The sequence below is a fragment of the Hakea prostrata genome, chromosome 6 (assembly GCF_041222555.1).
Source record: "Hakea prostrata isolate BN-2017 chromosome 6, UWA_Hpros_2, whole genome shotgun sequence".
NCBI lineage: Eukaryota > Viridiplantae > Streptophyta > Magnoliopsida > Proteales > Proteaceae > Hakea > Hakea prostrata.
The window spans coordinates 2,061,086-2,088,141 of NC_142605.1; the positions used below are offsets into that span (position 1 = coordinate 2,061,086).

At 42.2% G+C, this 27,056-nt stretch overlaps 1 protein-coding gene across 1 annotated transcript in view; it reads left to right on the plus strand.

The window, feature by feature from the left end:
• Positions 1-1,618: 1,618 nt before the first annotated feature.
• LOC149012096 (uncharacterized) overlaps positions 1,619-27,056 on the plus strand; it is a 43,335-nt gene continuing 17,897 nt past the window's right edge. Inside the window, exon 1 of the mRNA XM_089159076.1 lies at positions 1,619-1,700. Coding sequence (XP_089015202.1) covers positions 1,619-1,700 — 82 coding nt within the window. The remainder of the gene's footprint in view (positions 1,701-27,056) is intronic.

Consider the following 27,056-nt stretch of genomic DNA (forward strand, 5'->3'; position numbering starts at 1 on the left):
ATACACAGGGTTACAATAAGGTATAAGTCAAATGAATCAAATCGGATCAAAACCAAAAGCCATTTGGTCACTGGAAATCAGCCGGTCGCTTGAGCCAGTCGCTTAGGTTAAGCGACCACCACTAGTGACCGCCCCAAAAATAGAGAGTTTCAATCCGAAACTCAGGGCTTCGATCATCCGTTTTCAATCCGAATTTTGAATGATCATAGTCCAAATTTCAGATCTATTACTCCCATAACCACGGGTGATACTAAACCTAAACAAAGACATCAAATTGGTTATCTAGAAACCTCCCTCTTGATTAGATCAGCCCTTTTTGCAAAAGCAGGGTTTCGTTTTCGGATCTGATCTCACCAAGATTAACAAAAAGGTAGGCGGTGCAATAGAAGGATCAAGAACAACCAAAGGGAAATACTAATCTACTTCTATCATAGCAAGTGGTGAAGCATGAGTGAACAGGGAATCACTTACCTCAACCAGATCAACTATGAATGACAGTAGAACCTTTTGGGACTCTAACAGCACTCCAGATCTGCTTTCAGCACTTCTCCACAGCCGTCTAACCTCCAAAAACGGTAACCATGAATAAAATATTCGTAAAATAGGCGAGGGTTACTATTTATAGAAGTCAAGGGGCAAAATAGGGCAAAATCTCGCAACCAGAACTAGGTGGTCGCTTGGTTCAATCGACCGCCACTAGCAACTGCCCCCATGTATTTTGCTATACAAGGGTGCTTTGCTAGGGGGGTTGATGTCCAAGTTCAACCTAGCCCTAAAGAAGACATGGGGGAGATCTTACCTTCATTTCGGACATCTCCAGACATCACTTGCCTTCCAGAAGTCCAACTACCAAGCAAGGCAGGCTCTTCAGTCAGAGAATCCAGATCCATGGGTTAAGGGTATGGATCATGGACTTCTATCCGGACACTCCACAAATTTACCCGACTAGACCTTTGGGTTCTCAGACCTGCAATATGGATCCCGGGTTAGAAATACGGGGGTTGTTACAAGTACACATCATAGCGTACATAAGGCTACCCACTACACTGGAATATGGAACTCTTTCCATCTTGGTTTTCTCCTCTAGAGTCTTAGGACCCATATCAAGGCTCAAATGCAAACCCTTCTCCACTGGAGTATCAATTGGTTTGCAGTTGTGCATCTGGTATCTCGTTAAGACATTATCAATATAGGTCTCCTGAGATAAACCCAATAATCTCTTTTGCCTATTTCTAACAATCTTGACACCAAGCACATAGCTTGCTTCACCCATGTCCTTCATATCATATACGGAGGACAACCATTTCTTAATGGTTTCCAATAGCTCCTTGCTATTGCTAGCCATAAGTATGTCATCTACATACAGTGTCAGAATGACATAATTATCATCAAATCTCTTGGTGTAAACACAATGGTCTTCCTCAAGCATGGAAAAACCATTTTCCATCATAGCTTGGTGGAAGCGCACATTCCACTGTCTAGATGCTTGTTGTGAAACCCAGCCCAAACCTAGCCAGGACACCCTATTTGTTTTGGGTGAAGAAAGACTTGTTTGATGCTAGACCTTGATGTTGGACCTTAACTTCAATGTTACTATCTTTGAAAGTCTTAGGAAGTCATGTCAGACATTTCCCTTAAGGTGGATCCATGTCCTGAAGTGAAGGAAGAGGTCTCTATGGGCCCTCTTTGTAGAAGACATGGTATTTGACCCGAAACCCATGGATATGGTTGATGGTGCTCCATACTTGGATGCATTGTCAGTGATTGTTTTGAATCTGCAGCCTGAAGAAGATGACCTTAGTTGGTGGTCCTAATGAACTCTCGTGCTCAATCCGAAGATATTTCCGGAAACTAGACTTGTTGATTGACTTGTAGGAGAAAACCCCACTCAATTTGACCCCGTATAGCCCTTTGAATCCCTGTCCGAAGTTGTTGAACTGCATTGGTCGACTGCCTTGGTCGACTGGGCCAGTCAACCAATGCCAGTCGACCAAAGGAATTATAAGCCCGAGAAAACCTGGTTTTTTGGTCATTTTGGGTTCTATTTATGTGGATCTTCAGGGTTTTAACCCCATTCTACTGCTAGGACTCTCTTGGAACGTGGAGAGAGCCTCTTGAGACCGTTCCTTGGCTTTGGTGAAGGTCTTCTTCAAGAAGCATAGTCTCTCCTCTCAAATTTCTCCCCCAAGGTATGGATTCTCTTTCTCTTACTCTCTAATCTACTCTCACCTCTTCTCTTTATTGCTGTTGAGGCCATGAAGATGGTGCTGCACCTTGCAACCACCTCTTCATGTGTTTTAGGGGTGTCAACGGGGCGGTTTCGGGCGGTTTCGGGTTGGGCCTAATAGTTTCGGGCTGAAAAACACCTAGCCCAAACACGGCCCATTAGGAAAATAATGGTTTCGGGCCAGTTTTGGTTTGGTGCCGTTTGGGTTCGGGCTAACTAACGGTTTAGATTCGGGTTGACTAATGGTTTATGGTGTGTAAGAAAAAAAAACAAGAAGAAACAATTGAGCATCCTACAACAAAAGCGAAATTTATATGGAAAGCAAAGTTGCTATTGATCAATTTCCATTAAAAAAAACCCACCCATTCTATAGAAATCAAGAACCTAGATATTAAGTAGTAAAATGACTATTTGATCTTTGAGTTCATGCTGAATTTTTTTAATTGTCTATACCAACTACCTAATGGTAATATATTGATTCAAATACTATTTAATGTAAAATTACAAAACGGGTTGCGGTTCGATTTTGGGTTGGTGTGGGCTCCACAACCCTCAGCCCAATTATGGCCCATTAAGGTTCAGTTCGGGCCGGTTCGAGTTATGATGGGCTGATGCGGTTCGGTTTTAACAGTTCAGGCTATAAATTGACACCTCTTCATGTGTTTCCCCCTTTTCATTTGCTTAAACTCCTCTCACCCCATTAATGCTACGCTCCCATTCGATTCTTATCATTGCATTACCATGATTTCCTTCCTAGCATCATGATTTTATCACCTAATCTGATTTCTATTGTATGCCAAGTCTGATTTTAGGTTAGTAATTGATCCTAATCTATTGTCCATCATTTCATTACTTGAATTTCCTAATGTTCTTTGCATTTACATTTGATTTCAATTGATGCAATGATTCTTGTCTTTAGAACTTAGGGTTTCATTTGGGGGTTTTCAATTAGGCCATTGGATCATGCTAATTCTTATTGTATAGTGTTCTTATACTATTACAATGAATCCCTCCAAGTTTCGTATTGATCCGAGCCTTGGAAGATCGATTTTGAGCCAAAAATCACTATTTGGCTTCGGGCACTATTCACTTGGTCAACTGGGTCAGTCGACCAATCAGTTAACCAATGGACTATTGAATTGTGTGCTTTTCCGATTTGATCCGTTCAACCTCCGATTTTCCCAATTTCTTTTCTAATCTTTCATTTATGTTTGTCTAGGGTTTTAATACCATATTTGGATCATTCTTTTGTGGCCTTTGGATTATCATCATCGCGGCTTAAGGTAAGGACGGTTATACCCATATGACATAGACTATGTGATTAATACATTGATGTTGACAACTTAGTAGACTTGGCTTATTAATTGTATTTAGACATCATATGACTACTGTAGTTACCTCATAACAGTAGCACCATGTTTATTACTTTGTTTATTATGTCTATTCATTCTTGTCATTTACTTATACACTTGATCATGTGATGTTATGACGTATTTTTCAATATGATGATGTATCATGTATGTATGATATAATGAACTGAGAATGTGATTGGATAAGTATGATTTGGGATTGAGAATGTCCTTTTGACATTTATGTCCTTGGACATCGAAGGGAATAGTATGGGATGTTCTCCGAAGATGCCCATCGACGCTTACCCGGATCATTGGATGACATCATAGGACTTGTCTAGATGTGTTGGCTAGGACATCCCTATTGTATCAGACCAGAATCGGAAGGGCATTGAGACCGAACGACCCGTGGTAGTAGTATGGTTTGATGGGCGCTCAAGACCGGTAACCACCCCGTGAGAGGACATAAAGCATACTACGGATACCCAAGAGGGGCCATTTATTGGTAGGGTTGCAAATAGCTAGGCTTGGGCTCACGGGCGCTCAAGACCGGTAGCCAACCCGTGAGAGGACATGAGAGTTTCCCATTTACTATTTGTGGATGACCAATATGGTTGGTGAGGCCGTAGTCCGGGACTATGCTGACTCTTGTGTAAAATCCAGCTGTTACCTAACCTTGACCCGACCCAGTCATTGTTGTGTTCGTAGGTCTGAAGACCTGAAGTGGTGGTAGGAGGGACTTGTGGGCCCTGCTGGTTGAGGACGTGGTGTCGGAACTCCAGTACATGGACATTGATGATGTTGCTCCTTCCTTGAGCACATTATCAGTGTTAAGTTAGAATCTGCGCACTGATGAAGAGTGAGACAATTGAGATATCAAACGGACTCCTGTGCATAATCAAAAGGTACTCCCTAAAACTAGACCTCTTGAGTGAACTGTAGGAGAAAACCCCATGCAATTTGACCTTGTATAGCCCCCCAAGTCCACACCTAAAGTTGCTGAACTATTCTATTAAATTCTGCAGAAACATGTTTTGGTCGATACTATTGGTCGATACTATCGACCAAATGTATCGACCAACAGGTTTGCTGAACCCAGGTTTAAAGATTCTCTGGAATATTCTTTTCTATTTATTTATTCCTCGAGACTGGAGCCCTATTCTAGCGTTTTCAACATCTAGGAATGTGGGAGAGCCTCTCAAGAACTTCTCCTTGGTAATGGTGAAGCACCTTCTCCATTAATCATTGCCAACCACTCATTCTCACTTTCTTGTTTCCACTCTCAAGGTATGACTCTCTCTCCTATTCACTTTCTCACTCCTCATTTCTCTATTTTACTGTTGGGACCATGGCCAAGGTGCTACAACCTTGCAAACACCTTGCCATGAGCCTTCTATACCTCATATATTGATGTTTTCACCGATATGACTATGATTTATTCACCTCATGATCATTAACTACACACTTCTATAATTTATTGCTCACCAACTTGCTTTATTTAGCAAACCGAGATGAAGCTTTGTGATTAACCTAATCTTCACCTTGCATATGAGTTCAATGTTGCTTCTAAGTGATTCCCTATCTAATCCCCTATGTTTTCCCCCAATTTGCATTAAGATATAGCCAATGCCATGTTTCACAACTCTTGACCTTGATGAATCAATTTGGGGATTTCTAAATGGACCATTGGATTATGTTAAATTCTTGATATTTAGTGTCTCTATGTTGTGCTTAGACTATTCCCCAAGTTTTGTATTGATCCGAGACCCGGAAGACCAAATCTGGGCCAAAACCCAAAAAGCCAGCTTGCTGTCCGAAATCTTTTTGGTCGATGCTTGTTGGTCGATACTATCGACCAAATGTATCGACCAACAGAGTTGCTGTCAGCAAGTTTTGCCTAGTTCTGATTCGTTTGATCTCCGGTTGTTCTGAATTCTTTTCTAACCTTTCATATATGCTTGTTTAGGGTTTTAAGACTATTTGGGCCACTTGCTTGTGATCTTGGACCATTCTCTTCTCCAATTCAAGGTAAGGATAGTTATCGGTATAATTACCTAGGACATGAAATTTTGACTTGGTATTCCTAACCTGGTGAACATGGTTTCTATTTCATATTCTTATCATGTTAGACTTGCTACATATGTCTTTCAACAGTAGCTTTGTGTTTACATTAATTTTATCTCAATGTCTTATCATATTTATCAATTTCAATATATGATGAATTATGTCAATGTCATAAATCAAATGTTTACTATGATGGTTGTATTTTATGAATTGATATGATGGACTTGGGCATGTGATTGCTTAAGTATAACTTGGGATTGAGGAGTATCCTACTGGTGCTTCTGCCCTTGGACATCGGAGGGAATAGTATGGGATGTTCTCCGAAGGTGTCCATCGACGCTTTCCCTAGTTATTGGATGGCATACATAGGACTTGTCTAGATGTATGGCTAGGATGTCCCGATCATATCAGACCCGATTCGGAAGGGCATTGAGACCGAACAACCCGTGGTAGTAGTGTGGATTTGTGGGCGCTCAAGACCGGTATCCACTCCGTGAGAGGACATAAATTGCATTACGGTTACCCGAAAGGGGCCATTTATTGGTAGGGTTGCAAATGGCTAGACTTGGGCTCACGGGCACTCAAGACCGGTGAAATGATCCGTGAGAGGGACATGAGAGCTTCCCGTCTACCAGTTGTGGATGACCAATAGGGTTGATGAGTCCGGTGGGTAATATCCGTGACTCTAGTGTGAAGGAACCGAAAAGGACCCAAGGGGGGGGGGGGGGGGGGACCGCGGGGGGCGAGAAAAGAAAAAGGGGGAGGCGGGGGGGGGGGGGCGCCCCCCCCCCCCCCCCCCCCCCCCCCACCAAAAGGGGGGGGGGGGGGGGGGGAACCACCCCCCAACCACGGAGGGGCGGGGGGGGGGCGGGGGCCCCCCCCCCCCCGGGGGGGGGCCGGCGCCAACCAAAAACAAAGCCCCACCCAACACACCACCCACACCCCACACAAACAAAAAAAAAAAAAAAAAAAAACCACAAAACAAACCCCCCCCCCCCCCCCCCCCCCCCCCCCCCCCCCCCAGACGAGTGTGATCCACAGCCCGAAGATCGGGTATCGAGTGATCAACCTCCCACATAAACAATAACATAATCATGAACAATCATAACAAGAGTGCGAAGATAAATCATAGATCCAATAAAGAAAGAATGAATCATAAATGAACGGAATAATAGATATAATCGAGTATCAAACAGATAAGTAAAGTGAGGCAAAATCCCACTTACAACCAGCGGAAAAGTAGCCTAAAGAATAAACTAGACAAAACCTAATCCCGTAGCTAGTACATTGGGTAACTAAATGTCTCCACTTATAGACAACATCCTTGTAAGTGTAAACTCATAAATGGCACAAGGACGCTTCCACTCAATGGTCGGACTAAGCATCATACGGAGCATAACCACTCGCGGGATCTTCGAGTAATTGTGGTAACCGCAATCACCTTCCCGAAGATATGCCTCTTCGCCTTGCGCTTCTTCATAGGGACCGCATAGTACTCGGACTGCGGGATAGTCTAACAACATTGTACAATAAAGGAATGAGTTTCAAAGAAACTCGGTAAAGCGATTAAAATCCATAATAACATAAATGGCGGGATTCGAACAAACATAAATGCAATATGATATGAGACAAACAATGAATGAATGACTCTAACTCTATGTATGCTGGTCTCTATTGGCGAGACATGCTTTAAGTCATAGCACCCTACTTCTTTAGGAAAGTCCACTCACATCCTCAACCATTTAAGATATCTTGGATTCTCTCACGGATCATTTCACCGGTCTTGAGCAGCCGATTGGTAATGGGTCCTTCATCCCTCGGGACAAACCTTGGCGGGGGTTAAGTCAACACACTCTCTCACAACCATTTGGTATAAATCGGCGCATGTCGGGGTAAAACCTAGCCAAATGCAAGTCTTCTACTCAGTTACATCAAGTCGATCCGGATACGTCCATTCCTCGTCCCCGACGATCCTTTCAGTATCCTTCACACTAGAGTCCTCATAGTCCACGACTACGGACTCATCAACCCTATTGATCATCCACATATGGTAAACGGGAAGCTCTCACGTCCTCTCACGGGTTGGTTACCGGTCTTAAGCGCCCGTGAGCCCAAGTCTAACCATATGCAACCCTACCAATAAATGGCCCCCACAATGTGATTCCGTCCTCTCACGGGTTGGTTACCGGTCTTGAGCGCCCATGAATCCCCATTGCTACCACGGGTCGTTCGGTCTCAATACCCCTCCGATTAGGGTCGACATAACAGGACATCCTAGCCAAACACTACTAGACAATCCTAGATATGTCATCCAACGGTTTAGGAAGGTGTCCGGAGGGCATCTCAGGAAACATCCCATAATATTCCCGTAGTAGTCCAAGAACAGAAGTGTCAAAAGGACACCTCTCCTTTCCAAACCATACGTAAGCATACACATGCATCAATTCATATCATCACATATATGGTAACTTCATATATGGAAAGAAATCAATAATTACAATCACTTTTATAACATTGGTAAGTAAATCATACATGAATCAATTTAATATGAATAAGTAAGTAGCTACTGTAATCAAAGTTATGCAACAGTAGTATATCATTGTAAGAATCTAATTTAGGAATCATATCTATGATATTCAAATATAGAAACTAGATTCATGCTATCTATGTAATTAAGGAAATAACCATCCTTACCTTTATAACTCGCAAAGGAATCCTAAGAAATCAAGTAAGATCTCGGCAAACTTGAGAAGAAGGTCCTAAACAAGTATATACAACATATTAGGAAAGATCCCTAAGGGAAAAGATACCAAAACATCCAACATAGACCAATTCCGGAGTTCTTTGTACTCATTGGTCGAGTGGATTGGTCGGCTAGTCGATCGACCAATCGATCGACCAATGCGAGACGATAGCCTAAAAAACAGAGTTTTAAGATATGAAATCCGAATTTGGTGGTTCAAAAGGGTACTAATCAAGGGTAGACTACATCAGTAGTATTCTAACATATAGGGGACCTCAAAACACTAATCCAATCAAGATATCAAGATCCAAATTAGGAAACAAAAAGTTACCATAATTAAATCAACCATGGATCTTGATGAATTTGAAATAGAAAACAAAGACAAGAACAATAGGAGGATGGATCATTGCTTCAGGTAAAGGTATCATGAAAACATACTTAGATCTTCATGGAATAAGGCTTAGAAGCATAAATCTAAATAAGGAAATAAAACCTACCATATATGTAACTACCATGCATCATGAAGAACACATAGTATGGTAGAAGAGAACAACTAGAAATTGATAGATTATGGATCATGGAAGGAAAACACAGTAATTAACTACTAACATGATCAACATAGAAGATCCAAAGAGATCAGAATTCAGATTAGAAGTTTAACAAAGATTAGATCATGGTTTGATCATGATTCCTTCAAAAGCTTGCAATGATCATGGTTAAGATCATTGTTCTAGCCTCAAATCCTTAGGATGATCATGAGAACATGTTCGGAGATGTTTGCAACAGAGAATGCAGCATCTCTTCTACTGTCTCAACTCAAAAAGGAAAGAAAAACAAAGATGGAGGAGAAGAAGAGAGAGTAGACATACCTTTTGATGCAAAAGAAGAGTTTCGACGAAGATCCGTCAAGAAAACACCAAGGATGCAAGAGAGATGACTTGCAGAGGTCTTTGGTTCGCTCCAGAGAGTTTGGAGGCAGCAAATACGAAGTGGACTCGAGATTGGACTTAAATAGAGCAAGAACAACCTAATTGCCAAAAGACACTCATTGGTCGAGTGGATTGGTCGACGGTCCAGTCGACCAATGACATGCGACAACAAGACCAAAACAGGGAATTGAAGGTCCAGATCAAATCCAATCCTAAAGGGGTTTTGCACACAAGTCAAGTGACTTACCTAATAGGTAGAAATGCCTTCAAACCAAGATAGAGAGCACTCCAAGTCCATCAACTATTCAGATCTTCATCAGGATTCAGGTTCCATAAATAGAACCTCATCATCAACTTTCATGGATTCAAAGCTGACACCAGCTGGGATGGCCCAAAGCTGACTTCTTACTTTACTTCGGGTCATCGGACCTACAAATAACAAGGTTTCCGGGTCAAGGTTAGGGCTGGGTTTTACATGCTTCATATCATCTGCATCATGTTATGATTTTCTTGTGGCTTATGTGTTGTGGGATAACTTCCTTGCTGAGTTCTTTTGAACTCATTCCTTTTCTGTTGCAATATTTTGTGGCTACTCTACAGGTGATTACTCTGATGGCACACTCCCTGAGGCGGACCCGGATACCTCATACTACTATCCGGAGGCTAGCTACAATGAAGACTTCGATGATGGTATCGAAGCAGATCCTTCGACGTATCAGGGTTAGCCCTGAGATAGTATGGGAGCAGGCATGTGGGGTCTCCATGGTCTTCACCCTTGAAGAGGACATATATATCTTGGAGGAGACTTATGAGTAGTTACCCACCCCCTCTTTTGTGACAATTAAACTTTGGAAAATTGTAATAACTTATATTTTTACTTCATGACTTGTAAGTTTAGGTTATCAGTGTTGATCTCTTTCCCACTTATCTGAAGGAGTGGATTCCACCCATGGCCTTCTTAATTTATCAAATCTGATATTTACTTCCGCACTCTGATTATGTCTGGTATCTCATTTTTGAATTTTATGATTATCCATTGTTAGTTTATTATTATTATTTGTTCATGATTGTATTATCGTCGATGTGGATGATGTGGTCCCTGAACTATGGATCTTCGAGGCTGTGGATCACATCCCGGGTATGCCAGATAGGGTACCGGCTGGGTGGATGTGACACTTGTGTGAAGGATACCGGAAAGGATCACCCGGGACGAGGAACGGACGTATCTAGATCTGACATGATATGACTAAGTAGAAGACTTGCATTGGGCTAGGCTTCACCTTGACATGCACCACTACTTAGACCAATGGTGATGTGAGAGAGCGGTGACTTAAACCCCACCATGGATAGTCCGGAAGGTTTCATGACCCATTTACCCGGCTTGAGTGATTGAGACCCACCTAAAGAAGTATGGTGCTATGACTTAAAGCATGTCTACCATAAAGACTAGCATGTGTAGAGTTAGTATCATATTTGCATCATGTGTTTCATATCATCTTGCATCATGTTATGACTTGTATCATATGGTTTATGTATTATGGATTAACTGCCTTGCTGAGTTCTTTTGAATTCACTCCTTTTTGCAACATCTTTTGTTAGACTCTACTACTGTTGACTATGATGGTCAACACTACGAAGACTAAGTTGATGACTCTTACACTACTAATTATGGTGACTACATTGGTGAAGACTAGCAGTCTGAGATTGTTACTTATATGGAGCAGTTCGGCCTTTGCACTTGTGTGCTAGTGTTGGGATATCGTCCCATTTTCTTTTTAACCTTTTATTTGATTCGTTGAGACCGTAGTTTAGTTTGTTCCCCTTCTATTTAGGAACTGGTTGTAACCTTTATTTCTATTCGATCTACCTTCCACTGTTGTTGTAGAATGGTTTCCCCCCCCTTCATTTTGCACTTTGACTACTTATTTTATTAGTATCATTTTCACACTCTGATGTTCTTTTGTGATCCTTCTGTTCCTTTCTGGACTTTTATTATTAAATTACTTAAATACAAAGATTTGTTCTTGCTTTTGATTATATTATTGTGCTAAGTGGATATGATCGTTCCTAAACTTGATCTTTTGGGCTGTGGATCACTCCCTTGAATAATCCAGATAGGGTATACCCTGGGTGGATTTTGCGGGATGTGACACTTGCTTTAAGCCATATATGGACTTCTTAAGCTTGCACACTTTGCGCTCAAGTCCATTAGCTTCAAAGCCTTGAGGTTAATCCATATAGATCTCTTTCTCAAGTTCTCCATTGAGAAAAAAGTAGTTTTTACATCCATCTGATAAAGCTCCAAGTCCAACTGAGCAACAATGGCTAGTATGAGGCGGATTGAGGCAAAGCTAACCACAGGGGGAAAAGTTTCCTCATAATCAACGCCCTCTCGCTAGGTGTAGCCCTTAGCCACTAAACAAGCCTTGAATCTCTCAATAGATCCATCCACCTTACTCTTGATCTTGAGAACCCACTTGTTCCCAATTGCCTTTCGGCTCGGCAGCAAGTCAACCAAGTCCCAAACATGATTAACTTTCATCGACTCCAACTCTTCCTCTATTGCTTTCAACCATTCCTTTGAGCTTGACCCCACAAGAGCTTCCTTTACGCTCTTCGGTTCATGCTCATTGACTGAAGTCATCTCACAGTCGATCTCTTCAAGAGTTACCATGTAGGCTTCATCCTCTATGTCGAAACGTCGACAAGGAACTAGCCTGCGCCCACTACGGCGCAAGTGCATGTCACATTGCTTACCCTCTGAGGTAGCTATCACATCTGCACTCCCACTCCCACTAGGATCTTCTGGATGAACCTCAGGTTCATTATCCAGAATCTGAATCCCTGGAGTGACCAGACCACTATCTTGTATTTCAAAGAATTTCGATGATTCTTTGTTAACTCCTGAAAGAGATGGAAAATCATTCTCCAAGAATGTTGCATCCCTAGACTCAAGTTTCGTTCTCCTCTCACTCTCATCTAGTGCAATGAAGACATGGCCCTTTGAGGGTTCAGAATATCTCACAAAGATACACTTTCTTCCTCTGGGTCCAAGCTTTCCATATTGGTGAGAAGTTGAGTGAACATATGCTACACATCCCCATGCGCACAAGTAACTCAAATCTGGCTTCCTTCTAGTCCACAGCTCATATGGTGTGGAAGGAATCGATTTGGTTGGAACTCTGTTGAGAATATAGACCCCGGTCAGCAAAGCATCTCCCCAATAAGAGATGGGTAGATTTTCCTGCGCCATCATGGATCTCACCATGTCTAGCAAGGTTCTATTCCTCCTCTCAGCAACCCCATTTTGCTGTGGAGTCCCTGGAATAGTAAGTTGTCTAGATATCCCATTTTCATCACACAACCCTTTGAACATATTGGAGAGATACTCTCTACCTCTATCCGTTCTAAGAGTTTTAATCTTTTTATCTAACTGATTCTCAACTAAGCTCATGAATTTCTTAAAACATTTTAGAGCTTCTGACTTATGAGAGATTAGATAAATGTGACCATACCGTGTATAGTCATCTATGAATGTGATGGAATAAGTCTGTCTTTTCTAGTATGCACATTCATGGGTCTACACATGTTTGAATGGATAAGTTCTAAAGGAAGAGAGGCTCTCAAAGCCTTTTTAAATGGTTTTCTAGTTGCTTTTCCTACTAGACATGACTCACAAGTTGACAAATTAGATAGTGAACCTTGGCCTAAGAGACCTTCTCTTGCCAACCTGTTCATCCTATCTAAGCCAATATGTCCTAGTCTAGCATGCCACAAATTAGAATCAATACACACAGTATTTTGGCAAACAAAAGCACTACTAGAATTAAATGAATAATCAATTGTATCCAATACAATGAAACCATTCTGAAGAAAACCATAACCATAATTGTATCACCTAGATACAAAACCAAAGAATTGTTTTCAAATACAACTCTAAAAACCATGTCTCATAAACCACTCTTGTTTCTGCTCCCACCTTGGTTACTTTGCCTGGACCGCTGAGGTTGAGCTTTCTCCCTCTTGCGCTTAGAGCTTGCACCCTTACTAGTGCTAGCTTCAGCGGCAAGTACTTCAGTGTGAGGGGCATCGGCCAACATCCGATCCTCCTCTAGCTCAAGGTGCTTGGCAGCTTGATCAAAAGACTTGACATCATCAGTATGAGTCAAGAAGATCTCATATGCTCCCAAGTCTTTGGCAGTGACCTGATGACTGCGGAGACTTGCTCCTCATCAATCTTTGGCGCCCACATGCGCTCAATTCACTAATCATGTTAGACATGATGGTTATATGCTGCCTCATGGTGTGACCCTGGCGCATTTTATAACCGTCAAAGGTGAGTCCAAGCTGGCAGCTTCTTGTGGTGGAAGTCCCTCCGTACTGGAACTTCACAGCCTCCCACAAAGACTTTGCAGTCCTATGCTTCTCAAACCGAAGCATCAGGTTGTGTGAACCACCTCATAGCATAAACATGATTGAACATTTTATTTTATTATAATTGTTTTTAATTATGGGTCTATTAATCATGTTTCTTGCACAAAATGAAATTAGTATATAACTCTATGTGGGTTTGCATGAGAATTTGATTGAATGTTTTTTAGCATCTCTTTTGGTTTAAATGCTTATCCCATAGGTTGGTTATGCTAGTGTGATTAGCTGTTGCTTTAGTTGTGTTTTATGCTAGAATAGTTGAACTCATCCTTGTATGTAATGTCTCTAGAATAAATGGTTGCTACAAAGAGCATAATTGCTCACTTCACTAAAGGAGATAAGCTGAATGAGAGGAACTATGACCTCTGGCACCGAAATGTGCAATATCTCCTGGAAGAGCAGGATATGCTGGAAACCATAAAAAAGACCATGAACCCACCTGAGGAAGGTACCCACGCACAGCATCGCAGGGACCTTGAGTCATACAATGCTTGGAAGAGAAAAGACCGGGTAGCCAAGATTACAATCCTGAGCTCCATGAGGGACGACCGCTTCTACCTCACTAGGCCCCATTAGGCCCTTAATGCCCAAACATCACACAGATTGTCGGGCCATTGGTATCCAGTAAGTTAGAAACACATTCTGAACTGGATGGACCAATATTAAAAAAAAAAAAAACTATCTCCTAAACGGACTGTCGTCTGCCCAAACGGTTGTCCGTCTGCCTTTTATGCCCAGACGAAAATTTCGTCTGGGTCACTGTGATTAGACTAATCAATAGACGGACGTCCCTCTGGTCCACAGTGACAAAAAAGGGTCTTTTTTCAATTTTTTTCTTCAACGAATTTTTTTCTCCCAAAAAATCATCCAAAAATACATGAAAAAATCCAGCAATAAATATTAAACAAAAATAATTATCATGGATTATCAATTCATGCAAAAATTCATAAGGGAAATTCACAAGGATCCTCCCACTCGGATCCGAATCAAAACATAAGGGTTTTTAAAAAAACCCTATCAATTTCCTATGGGTTTCCTACTAAACCTCGGATTCTCCGTGGGTTTCCATAAACCCTTGATCCTCCCATTGGATCCATACAATGAAAATAAACAATGGGGAGGAACCGATAATCGTGAGAACCATTGTGAAACCCAGCCCTAACCCTAATCCAGAAACTCTGTTTATTGTAGGTCCAGTGACCCGAAGTAAGGCAAGAAGTCATCTTTGGGCCATTTCTGTTGAAGACTTGATGGCTGGATTGGAATCCATGAGTGTTGATGCTAGTGTCCCAATGGTGGAAACTGCACCCGGATGAAGATTGGATTAGTTGATGGTCTTGGAGTGGTCTCTGTATTGATTCAAAGGAATTTCTAACTCCTAGGTATGTCACTCTAGAAGTGTGCAAAACCCCTTGATGTTTGGACTTGATCTGAGCCTTCAATTCCCTGTTTTGAAGTTGTTGTCTTGATTGGTCGACTCATTGGTCGATTGGACCAATCGACCAATCAATCGACCAATTGATTCTGTTTTTGAAATTTGAATCCTGTCTCTTCTATTTAAGTCTAACCTCGGGAATACTCCGCCTCCTCTGCCTCCTAAGCCTCTGGAACGAGTTAGAACCCTAATCTAACCCATTCCCTTGCATTCTTTGGTGATCTCTTACAAAGACTTGAAGAATTCTTCATCTTTCTACGGCAAAGGTATGATCTCACTTACTCTCTCCTCTATCTCTGATTTTCTTTCTTTTTTTCTATTTTCATTGAGATCAGAAAGGTGATGAAGCATTCTTATAATCATCAATTCTCTGATCTCACCATATTCTTTAAGACTCATGATCATCATCATGTTCTTAAACCCTACTTATTGAATTCTTGAAAACCTAACCCTAATCCTTTGAAAACCCTAACCTGTGTGATTGTCTGAAAAACTTTTGGTAACCTACCTTGTGAAAGGGAAATCCTTTTTGGGTGACCTTGTGTTAACCTAAAACTTAATCATCTATATTTTCCTGTTTTAATTTGTCTTTGTTCATTCAGATCTTACAATTATTTGTCCAGGGAGCCAAAAGGGTGAAACCCTAATTCTCTTGGATTAAACCCAAGAATCCCCTAGTTGATCATGTTAACCCAATTATTATGTTTTCTTTACTAGATCTGAATTCTTTCATATCCTAGTTCATTATCTTTAATCTTTCTATTTTTCCCTCCTAACCTATGTTCAACCTAATTAGGTTAACCTCATGATTTCTAGGTTGTAACTTGGGAACTTGTTTTGAGTTATGATTTGATATCCTCTATACCCTAAAATACTACCATGATAATTCCCCTCTTAATTGTACCCTTTTGAACCATCGAATTCGGTTCTGGATTCTCAAAATTCGGATTCTTGCAGGCCACTATCTGCATTGGTCGACTCATTGGTCGACTAGTCCAGCAGACCAATCAATCGACCAATGAGTACAGCAACCTCAATCTTGGTCTGTTTCGATTGATTTATGATCTTTTCCTTTATGCATCTTTCCTAACATGTTGTGTGCACTTGTTTAGGACTGTCTTCTCAGGTTTAGTCAAGATCATACTTGATTCTTTAAGATTCCATTCAAGTTAGAAGGTAAGGACAGTTGATTCCTTAACTACATAGATTGCTTGTTCTCTGGTTTCTACTTTGTGGAACTATGAGATTACTTACTGTTATTATAATTTAATTCTGATCTCCTACTGTGGGAACAGTAGCACTTGTTTATATCATCTTTTTCATTATTTATGTTATATGAATTACTTATTACTGCTTAATCCGATGTTGCTTTTACATTCTCTTGTATATGATGAACTATTGGTTGTATATGTTATGACTGATCTGAGAATGTGTTTGCTTAAGTTTGGTTTGGGATTGGGAAGTATCCTTTTGATACTTCTGTCCTTGGACATCGGAGGGAATAGTATGGAATGTTCTCCGAAGATGCCCATCGACGCTTTCCCGAATCAATGATTGTCATACCTAGGGATGTCTAGTAGTGTTTGGCTAGGATACACCCCTGTTATATCAGACCCGATTCGGAAGGGTATTGAGACCGAACGACCCGTGGTAGCAATGGGGATTCACGGGCGCTCAAGACCGGTGAAATGATCCGTGAGGGGACATGAGAACTTCCCGTTTACAATATGTGGATAACCAATAGGGTTGATGAGTCCGGTGAGTAATATCCGTGACTCTAGTGGAAAGGATACCTGGAAAGGATCGCCCGGGGCGAGGAATGGAAGTATCTGGACCTGAGTTGATGTAACTGAGTAGATGACTTGCATTGGGCTAGGCTCTTCCTTGACATGCGCCAGTACTTATGCCAAATGGTTGTGAGAGAGTGTGTTGACTTAACCCCCTGCCATGGTTTGTCCTGAGGGATGAAGGACCCATTACCAACTGGCTGCCCAAGATACCTTAAATGGGTGAGGGAACCCAAGATATATCTTATATGGTTTAGGGTGTGAGCGGACTTTCCCAAAGAAGTACGGTGCTATGACTTAAAGCATGTCTGCCATAGAGACCAACATACATAGAGTTAGATGCATATATACATTACTTGTTTCATACTGCATTGCATCATGTTATGTTTTGCCACATGTTATCTATGATGTTATGGATTAACTACCTTACTGAGTTTCTTCGAAACTCATTCCCGTTGTATATTTCTTTTTGTTAGATTATCCTACATGTACAGAATATTATGACGAGCAGTACAGCGAAGCACAAGCTGATGAAGCGTATTACACGCAAAGTGCTGGCAACGATCAAGATTACTTTGATGATCCCCCGGCAGATCAAGCTGCGTACTACTTTTGAGAACAGCATAGAGTTAGAACGGATTCATTGGATTGATGAAGTCCATACTTATGAAGACGTTATCTATAAACTTGAAGACGCTTGATCTTAGTTTATTTCTTAGCACATTTGTTTCAGTTGTAATCCCTTTTGATTTTCATACTACGTTCCGCTATTTTGGTAAAGTGAGTTTCCGCCTCACTTCACTCCTTTTTGATATCATTGGATATCTGGTATCTTCCGCACTCTGATTATACTGATTGTTCATTTCTTATTTTGAACCTTGTTTATAATATTAAACCTTGATTTATTTCTGTTTATGATTATGTTATTGCATATGTGGGAGGATGATTTCCTCGATACTTGATCTTCGGGGCTGTGGATCACACTCTCAGGTATGCCAATTAGGGTACCGCCTGGGAGGATGTGACAGAATGGTATCAGAGCCCAAAGTTCAAGGAAATCCTAACCACAGAAAACAGTAACAGAACATTCCTAAGTCATAGATCTAGAAGTGACTCATCTACTCTTAGAAGTGAATAATAGAACACTTGGACTAGAAACTATTAATGAAGCATAACTGGATACTTCTGAATAATGCACAATAATTATATTTAAACAATTGTCACTTAATGCAATAAAAGAAAAGTGCATAATACACAATAATAAAGTGAAACAAAGAGAACTTCATTAACCTTAAGAAAAGTTTTACAACTATTACATCTGAAAAGCATAAATGAAAATCCTAGTACAGTCTATCTAGGTGACCTCCTTTGATCTCTGTAAGCTCGGAACTCCTCTAAAAGCTGAGTCACCTGATACTCTATCCTATCCTGTCGTGACTCCATCCTCTCATATAGCTGCTCCTGTCTGACCTCCATCCTCTCCAGCATGGAAGTCATCGATCTCATCTGTGCACTGAGATCCGAAGTCTCTGGAACCGCATGAGAAGGACCACCTGTCTCGAAGTGCTAGGAAGGGAAATCATGATGCTCCGGCACTGTCTTGTGCATCTCAGTATCATCTCCGACCTGATCATCATCACTATCAGGACCGATATCCTCTCCACCATCCTCTGACTCCTGCTCATCCTCTGTCTCATCATCCTCCTCACCCTCTAGACCAGGAGATCTCACTGTCTATGTCAGTCCCATCTGACGTACCATCCTAGTCCCCATTGTCACGCCCTCCCAGCCGGTACCCTATCTGGCATACCCGAGAGTGTGATCCACAGCCCGAAGATCAGGTATCGAGTGATCAACCTCCCACATAAACAATAACATAATCATGAACAATCATAATAAAAGTGCGGAAGATAAATCATAGATCCAATAAAGAAGAATGAATCATAAATGAATCAGAATAATAGATATAATCAGAGTGTCAAACAGATAAGTAAAGTGAGGCAAATATCCCACTCTACAACCAGCGGAAAAGTAGCTCTAAAAGAATAAACTAGACAAAATCTAATCCCAATAGCAAGTACAATGGGTAACTAAATTGTTCTCCACTTTATAGACAACATCCTTATAAGTGTAAATCTCATAAATGGCACAAGGACGCTTCCACTCAATGGTCGGACTAAGCATCGTACGGAGCATAACCACTCGCGGAATCTTCAGAGTAATTGTGGTAACCGCAATCACCTTCCTGGAGATATGCCTCTTCGCCTTGTGCTTCTTCATAGGGACCGTCATAGTACTCGGTACTGCAGGATAGTCTAACAACATTGTACAATAAAGGAATGAGTTTCAAAGAAACTCGGTAAAGGTAGTTAAAATCCATAATAACATAAATGGCGGGATTCAGAACAATCATAAATGCAATATGATATGAGACAAGCAATGAATGAATGAATCTAACTCTATGTATGCTGGTCTCTATTGGCAGACATGCTTTAAGTCATAGCACCCTACTTCTTTAGGAAAGTCCACTCACATCCTCAACCATTTAAGATATCTTGGATTCTCTCAAGGATCATTTCACCGGTCTTGAGCAGCCGATTGGTAATGGGTCCTTCATCCCTCGGGACAAGCCTTGGCAGGGGGTTAAGTCAACATACTCTCTCACAACCATTTGGTATAAGTGCGGCGCATGTCGGGGTAAAACCTAGCCAAATGCAAGTCTTCTACTTAGTTACATCAAGTCGGATCCAGATACTTCCATTCCTCGTCCCCGACGATCCTTTCCGGTATCCTTCACACTAGAGTCCTCATAGTCCCCGACTACGGACTCATCAACCCTATTGGTTATCCACATATGGTAAACGGGAAGCTCTCACGTCCTCTCACGGGTTGGTTACCGGTCTTAAGCGCCCGTGAGCCCAAGTCTAACCATATGCAACCCTACCAATAAATGGCCCCCACAATGTGATTCCTGTCCTCTCACGGGTTGGTTACCGGTCTTGAGCGCCCATGAATCCCCATTGCTACCACGGGTCGTTCGGTCTCAATACCCCTCCGATTAGGGTCGACATAACAGGACATCCTAGCCAAACACTACTAGACAATCCTAGATATGTCATCCAACGGTTTAGGAAGGTGTCCAGAGGGCATCTCCGGAAACATCCCATAATATTCCCGTAGTAGTCCAAGGACAGAAGTGTCAAAAGGACACCTCTCCTTTCCAAACCATACTTAAGCATACACATGCATCAATTCATATCATCACATATATGGTAACTTCATATATGGAAAGAAATCAATAATTACAATCACTTGTATAACATTGGTAAGTAAATCATACATGAATCAATTTAATATGAATAAGTAATGCTACCGTAATCAAAGTTATGCAACAGTAGTATATCATTGTAAGAATCTAATTTAGGAATCATATCAATGATATTCAAATATAGAAACTAGATTCATGCTATCTATGTAATTAAGGAAATAACCATCCTTACCTTTTATAACTCGCAAAGGAATCCTAAGAAATCAAGTAAGATCTTGGCAAACTTGAGAAGAAGGTCCTAAACAAGTGTATACAACATATTAGGAAAGATCCCTAACGGAAAAGATACCAAAACATCCAACACGGACCAATTCTGGAGTTGCTTGTACTCATTGGTCGAGTGGATTGGTCGATTGGTCCAGTCGACCAATCGTCGACCAATGCGAACGATAGCCTAAAAAAACAGAGTTTTAAGATATGAAATCCGAATTTGGTGGTTCAAAAGGGTACTAATCAAGGGGTAAACTACATCAGTAGTATTCTAACATATAGGGGACCTCAAAACACCAATCAAATCAAGATATCAAGATCCAAATTAGGAAACAAAAAGTTACCATAATTAGATCAACCATGGATCTTGATGAATTCGAAATAGAAATCAAAGACAAGAACAATAGGAGGATGGATCATTGCTTCAGCTAAAGGTTTCATGAAAACATACTTAGATCTTCAAGGAACAAGGCTTAGAAGCATAAATCTAAATAAGGAAATAAAACCTACCATATATGTAACTACCATGCTTCATGAAGAACACATAGTATGGTAGAAGAGAACAATTAGAGATTGATAGATCATAGATCATGGAAAGAAAACACAGTAATTAACTACTAACATGATCAACATAGAAGATCCAAAGAGATCAGAATTCAAATCAGATGTTTAACAAGATTAGATCATGGTTTGATCATGATTCCTTCAAAAGCTTGCAATGATCATGGTTAAGATCATTGTTCTAGCCTCAAATCCTTAGGATGATCATGAGAACATGTTCGGAGATGTTTGCAACGAGAGAATGCAGCATCTCTTCTACTGTCTCAACTCAAAAAGGAAAGAAAAACAAAGATGGAGGAGAAGAAGAGAGAGTAGACATACCTTTTGATGCAAAAAGAAGAGTTTCGACGAAGATCCGTCAAGAAAACACCAAGGATGCAAGGGAGATGACTTGCAGAGGTCTTTGGTTCGTTCCAGAGAGTTTGGAGGCAGCAAATACGAAGTGGACTCGAGATTGGACTTAAATAGAGCAAGAACAACCTAATTGCCAAAGACAGCACTCATTGGTCGAGTGGATTGGTCGAGTGGCCCAGTCGACCAATCAGTCGACCAATGCTGACAGCAAGACCAAAACAGGGAATTGAAGGCCCAGATAAAATCCAATCCTAAAGGGGTTTTGCACACAAGTCAAATGACTTACCTAATAGGTAGAAATGCCTTCAAACCAAGATAGAGAGCACTCCAAGTCCATCAACTAATCAGATCTTCATCAGGATTCGGTTTCCATAAATAGAACTTCATCATCAACTTTCATGGATTCAAAGCCAGACACCAAGTCCTCCACTGGGATGGCCCAAAGCTGACTTCTTACTTTACTTCGGGTCACTGGACCTACAAATAACAAGGTTTCCGGGTCAAGGTTAGGGCTGGGTTTTACACCCATGACGTATCCTCGTGGACCAGTGTCCACTGGTGTATCCTCGAAACTGACCCCGAAATGCCTGAAGATCAAAGTCAGTGACCTCCCATAGCAAAGATTCCGCATGCTAGGCCGCAGAAGTAGATCCAGCATGACTTGCTGTATGATGTAGGAAAGGTCAATCTCGAAGCCCATGTAAATCCGATAGATGACTATGGCCTCCATCACTGTAATCCTATGGTGATGTCCAGCCTTCGGCATGATGTTTCGACCGACAATGCGACCGATAACTTGTGCAGAATCTGTCATCTGTCCGCTGTTCCTTGGAGTGAAGCACCGGCGGCTGTCCCACATTGTGTTGCATATCTCGCTCAACTCGTATGGCATCAAGTAGCTATCTATAGCTGCCCCTGCAGGTATCCATACGCATTGATCTGGGTAGTGAGGTACCTGCAAAATCTCGGCTAACGATCTGGTGGAAAAGCGAATCTGAGTCTGAAGGACCCTGCTCTTGAGGACAAGTCTAAGTGGATGCCCTGGACCTCTAGCCTCCTCGGTGTAAGTAAGGTTGCTGAAGAACAACCTCACTAGCTCAGGATATACAGGCAGATCATCTGTGAAGAGATGAGTCCATTGCAAAGTGTCGAGCCTCTGCTGTATCCTAAAGACTCGGAGCTAGCGAAGGTGTAATAGACGTCCTAGCTCGATCTGGCAATAGCTGAAGTAGGCCTTATACAGGAACTCGGCCTGTGGAGTGTCGAAGCGATCTGGTCTCAGGACATACTATCTAGGCTCTAAAGGAACCTGACCTCTACCTTTGAGTGCCCCTACTATGCGACCTCTACCTTGTCCGCGTACCCCTCTCGGCATAGTGAATATCTGTAAAAGAGACAATGACATTGCTGGTTAAGTGCTATTTCAAGATTTAAGCCAAAAGGGTATTTTCGTAATTTTTTGAAAATTTTCAAATTTGGGGGAAATTTGATTTGAAGATACAAGCATGTGCATAATACTTGGAATTGCATGTCTGAAATTCATTTGATGAAATTCGATCAAAAACTTGATCTAAAGCAAAAATTTCAGCAAGAAAGAATTTGGGGATTTTGCATTCTAGGTCAAAATTGATTTTTTGAAAAGTTGAAATTGGTTAAATCAAACTATATGGACATATCTACAGTATCATTTTGAGCATGTAGCAATTGATTTCATGCGAAAACTCCAAGCGGTTTGTGAGAAATCAAAATTTTTCTAAAGATAACGATTTCGGAACGAAAACTTTGCGAGAAGTGCAAGAAGGTGTTAGAACTTGTTGTCTATTCATGGCATTGTGTTTAAAACCTAGGGAATATGTTTCTAAGTGATGCGTCCAAAATCTGCTCAGCCCTTAGATCTCCTCGTGATGACCTGCAAAACGAAAGCGTCAGATGTGGCCCGACCGCTGGGGTCGGGAGTCCACCTCCGAAGGCTAAGTCAGTTGATGAACTTAATCACAAACGGCTCTGCTAGAAGCACAGAGCTAAGGAACAAAGAACTGGGAAAGGTGATCTAGATAGCAGAGCGCTGATAGTTTAAGTCTATCAGTATGTATCTGAACCTGAGTCTCAGATCGTGTGTTTTTGGTCCCCTCACCTCGTATGGTAGTGAGGTTTATATAGAGTGTACCTTCGAATCTCCTTTGTTGGATGCACTTGAGCCTTCTTCGGGTAGTCGTTGGATCTTAATAGTTAGATCCATTCAGCAATAGACTTCTACTAGTTTGGACTAGTAGAGGACTCCTGAGATAACCTTTAGGTTATGTGATGATTATCCCTTCGATAATGATTATCCGCAGCCGTCAATTCGAGTCTGCCATCATTAGGGTAACTACCCTAATCCATAAGTAGGATTAGGGCACGCTTGTAGCCAAATAAGCTTTCTTCTTCAGCAAGCCATCTTCTGGATCCGGTTCGCTCAGGAGCGAGTCGGTTCCCTCCGTCTCGACCGGGGTCGAGGGTCGGACCAGGTATGAACCCGGTCTGATCATAATTTCTCCGTATCAAGAGCCCCCAGACCAAGCGTTCGGTCAATCCCGAGGGCTTGGTTTTTAACTGGGTTCTTCGTCAGGCGATAATCTCTGCGTGCTTCATTAAATGTCATATCACATTTAATGCGGTGGTCACTTTTCCTTGAGCGTTGTGAGTGTAAGGCCACATGTCTCCTTGCAGTCGATCTGTCGTGGCTCACGTCATCCAAGCGACGGTTTCCGAACGCTTATTTCGGATTCGTGAGTTCAAACTTTCAAAACGTCTTTCAATCTCGATCGTTGATTTTGAATCAATCTCGATCGTTCAGATTCCCGAACACTCGTGCCGGGGTTTTAAAAGCGGTTCGTTGTCTTCATAGGTTTCATTCTTCCTGTCTGGAATTTGAACCTTTGTTGTCTGCTTCGTGCCTTCTTGCTCTCAAGCTTCACGCCTCCTTGAATCAGTAAGTTTACTGGTCTTTTTCTTTTTGTAGTTTACTGAAACAAGTAATGGTGGACGACGGGGCTTCTCTGGTACCCAGTGTTGGTAATAGCAGTGAGGCTTTTGCTTCTCCTGCTCCCGAACAATCGGATAGTGATAATAAAACCCTAACTGTCCTCTGGCGCGAGTTTGCTGAAGTTTCTCAAAAAGGTTTAGAGAGAAAAACCGAAACTCCTCCTGCCCTCCTCGAGTCTGGATCTTCCAAGATTGTCGAGTCTTCTAAGCAGCCTCAAACTTCCAGGTCCGATGGTGGACCTGGCTCTATTCCCTCCATTTATAATGAGGAAACCCTTCTTTCAGCCATCCAAGATTTTGATTTTCCTTCCTCTTATCAGGTTAGGGCTCCCCACCCTGATGAGAGGGTTGATTCAAACCTCTCGGGTGAATTTTCTCTGTTTATAGATGCACTGGAAAGCGGGGTTCGCTTTCCCTTTTTTAATCCTTTGTTCTCCGCAGTTCTGAATCATTGGGACATTTGTCCCGGAATGCTCCTTCCCAATAGCTGGCGTCTCATCGTCGGCTTCTTGGGTTTGTGTTTTGAACTTGGCATTACGCCATCTCTTTCTCTCTTTGTACATTTTCATGTTGTTTCTATCTCCCATCCTCCCAGATGGGTTTTTCTGTCCAAACGCAATAAGGCTGAACTTGATTGGAGGGGCAGCATCCTTGTTAAAGGAACTTGCCCTTCTAACCACAAAAGATGGCGCGAACGATACTTTTTCTGTCGAGCGCCTCCATCAGATCTTAACTTCCCAACCGCCTGGAGGAGGTGTACTTCTTCTTCCGAGAATAACCGAGGTCTTCCCTTATCCAGAGAAGATGAGGCGGCCGTCAGGAAGATCAAATCCATTCCATGGTATCAAGAGATACATGGACTTGAAGTGGAGTATAACTCCATTCTTCAGTACTGGGGCTTGGCTCATTGTGAGCTTCTAACCACCATCCTTTAATTTTCTTGAAGTGATATGTCTTTAATTCGACTCTTGTCGATCTTCTTTGCAATGCCTCCAAGAATGAACCCACGAGAACCTGCGAGTGAAGGCCGCTAGGGCCGTTGTGACAGCCGAGCAACGATCACCCAGAGCCTTGACCGTAGATCAAGAGGCTTTTGTTCCCTCTCCCGACCCCTCTTATAGGGGTATCAGGAATATCAGGCCCGTGGCTGATGCTTCGGGTAAAGGGAAGAAACCGATGGTGGAGAGGTCTAATGTCTCTTCCTCCACCCGAACCAAAAGGAGGCATGACACAATTGATGCTTCCTCCCATAAAAAATCCAAAGCTTCAACGGATTGTGAGGAGGTCTTCACCCCCCAGTGGACCCTAAAGCTGACCAACAGGGTGACTCGGGATCCTGAGAAAGCTGCAGAGTGGAGCTCTCTCAGTCTTGCTCCTTCTGACCGCCAGGAATTTGAAGCCCTGGATGACATTTCCCTTGTTAGTCAATCCACAAGGTACCAGTCTTCTTGCTTACTTATTTTTTTCATAATTTCTTATGACTTCTTCTAATATTTTCCGCCTTCCTAGGAATGTTGTGTTGTGCTTTTATCAACGCATGGAAGCATTGAGCCGGGTTGGTCGCACCAGCTCCTTGCTGCAAACCTGTGAAGAGAATTTGGCCAAGGCCAATTCTGAAATAGACCGGCTGATTGCAGCTACTGAGGAGCTGCAGAAAAAGCATGAGGAAGAAGTGATCTCCCTCAAGGAAGCCCTCGATGCTTCGAAGATTCGTGCCGCTGCTGCCGAGCCCGAGGCCAGGAAGCAAAAAGCAAGCTGCCACGTTGTTTGGTGACAGGCTTGAATTCCGATGTAGGGAGAACGAAGAATATCTGAAGTTGGCAATCCCTAGCAAGCCCGAGCATATAAAGCCAGAGCTTTGGAAGGAGTGTGTTCGGAAATACCTGAACAGCGTACCTTTCTCCGAGCTGCTAAGTGCCTACAACATTCAAGCTTATCGCTTGGGGTAGAATGACGTTTGGGAGCGAATTCTCGCATCAATCCCTTCCTTCGATACTGCTCCCGTATTCCTCGTACTTCAACAACAGCTCTATCAACTTCTGAACAAGTGAGTTTTTTGATTACTCATCTCTTTCCCCACTTCCCCCCTTGAGTAAATGACACAGCAATAATACTTGGGGTTTATTTAATCGGGTTTTTCAGAAGTGTTAGAGAACTAGGGTTTTCCCTCTTTATTGTCGTCGTTGGTATTCTATACTGATACGGCTTTTCTTTTTGCATAGTGGCTCCCAAGATCAACCCGAACTTTATCAGAGCGAAATCTAGCAAGAAAATCGTTCCGTCGGCGGTGGTTGGGGCCAGTGAGGTGGTTTCAGCTAGTGAATCCTCCAAGCGTAAGGCGATTGCTGTTGGTGAATCTTCAAGTAAGGTTCCCACAGTTTCTATTGATGCCGTCCCTGCGCCTCTTTTGCCCGAAGTGATCGCTCGTCTTTCCCAGGAAGATCTTGATCACTCCGTTGTTGATGGCGCTGCCGACACCCCTACTGGTGAGACTATTGGTGCACCCCCGAAGGAGACTCTTCGGGCACCTGAGGCAACTATGTTGGCGTCTGATGAAGGTGTGGTCCCAGCAGGCGCTGCTCCTATTTCCAATTCTAGTGCTTGTTTGGCATCC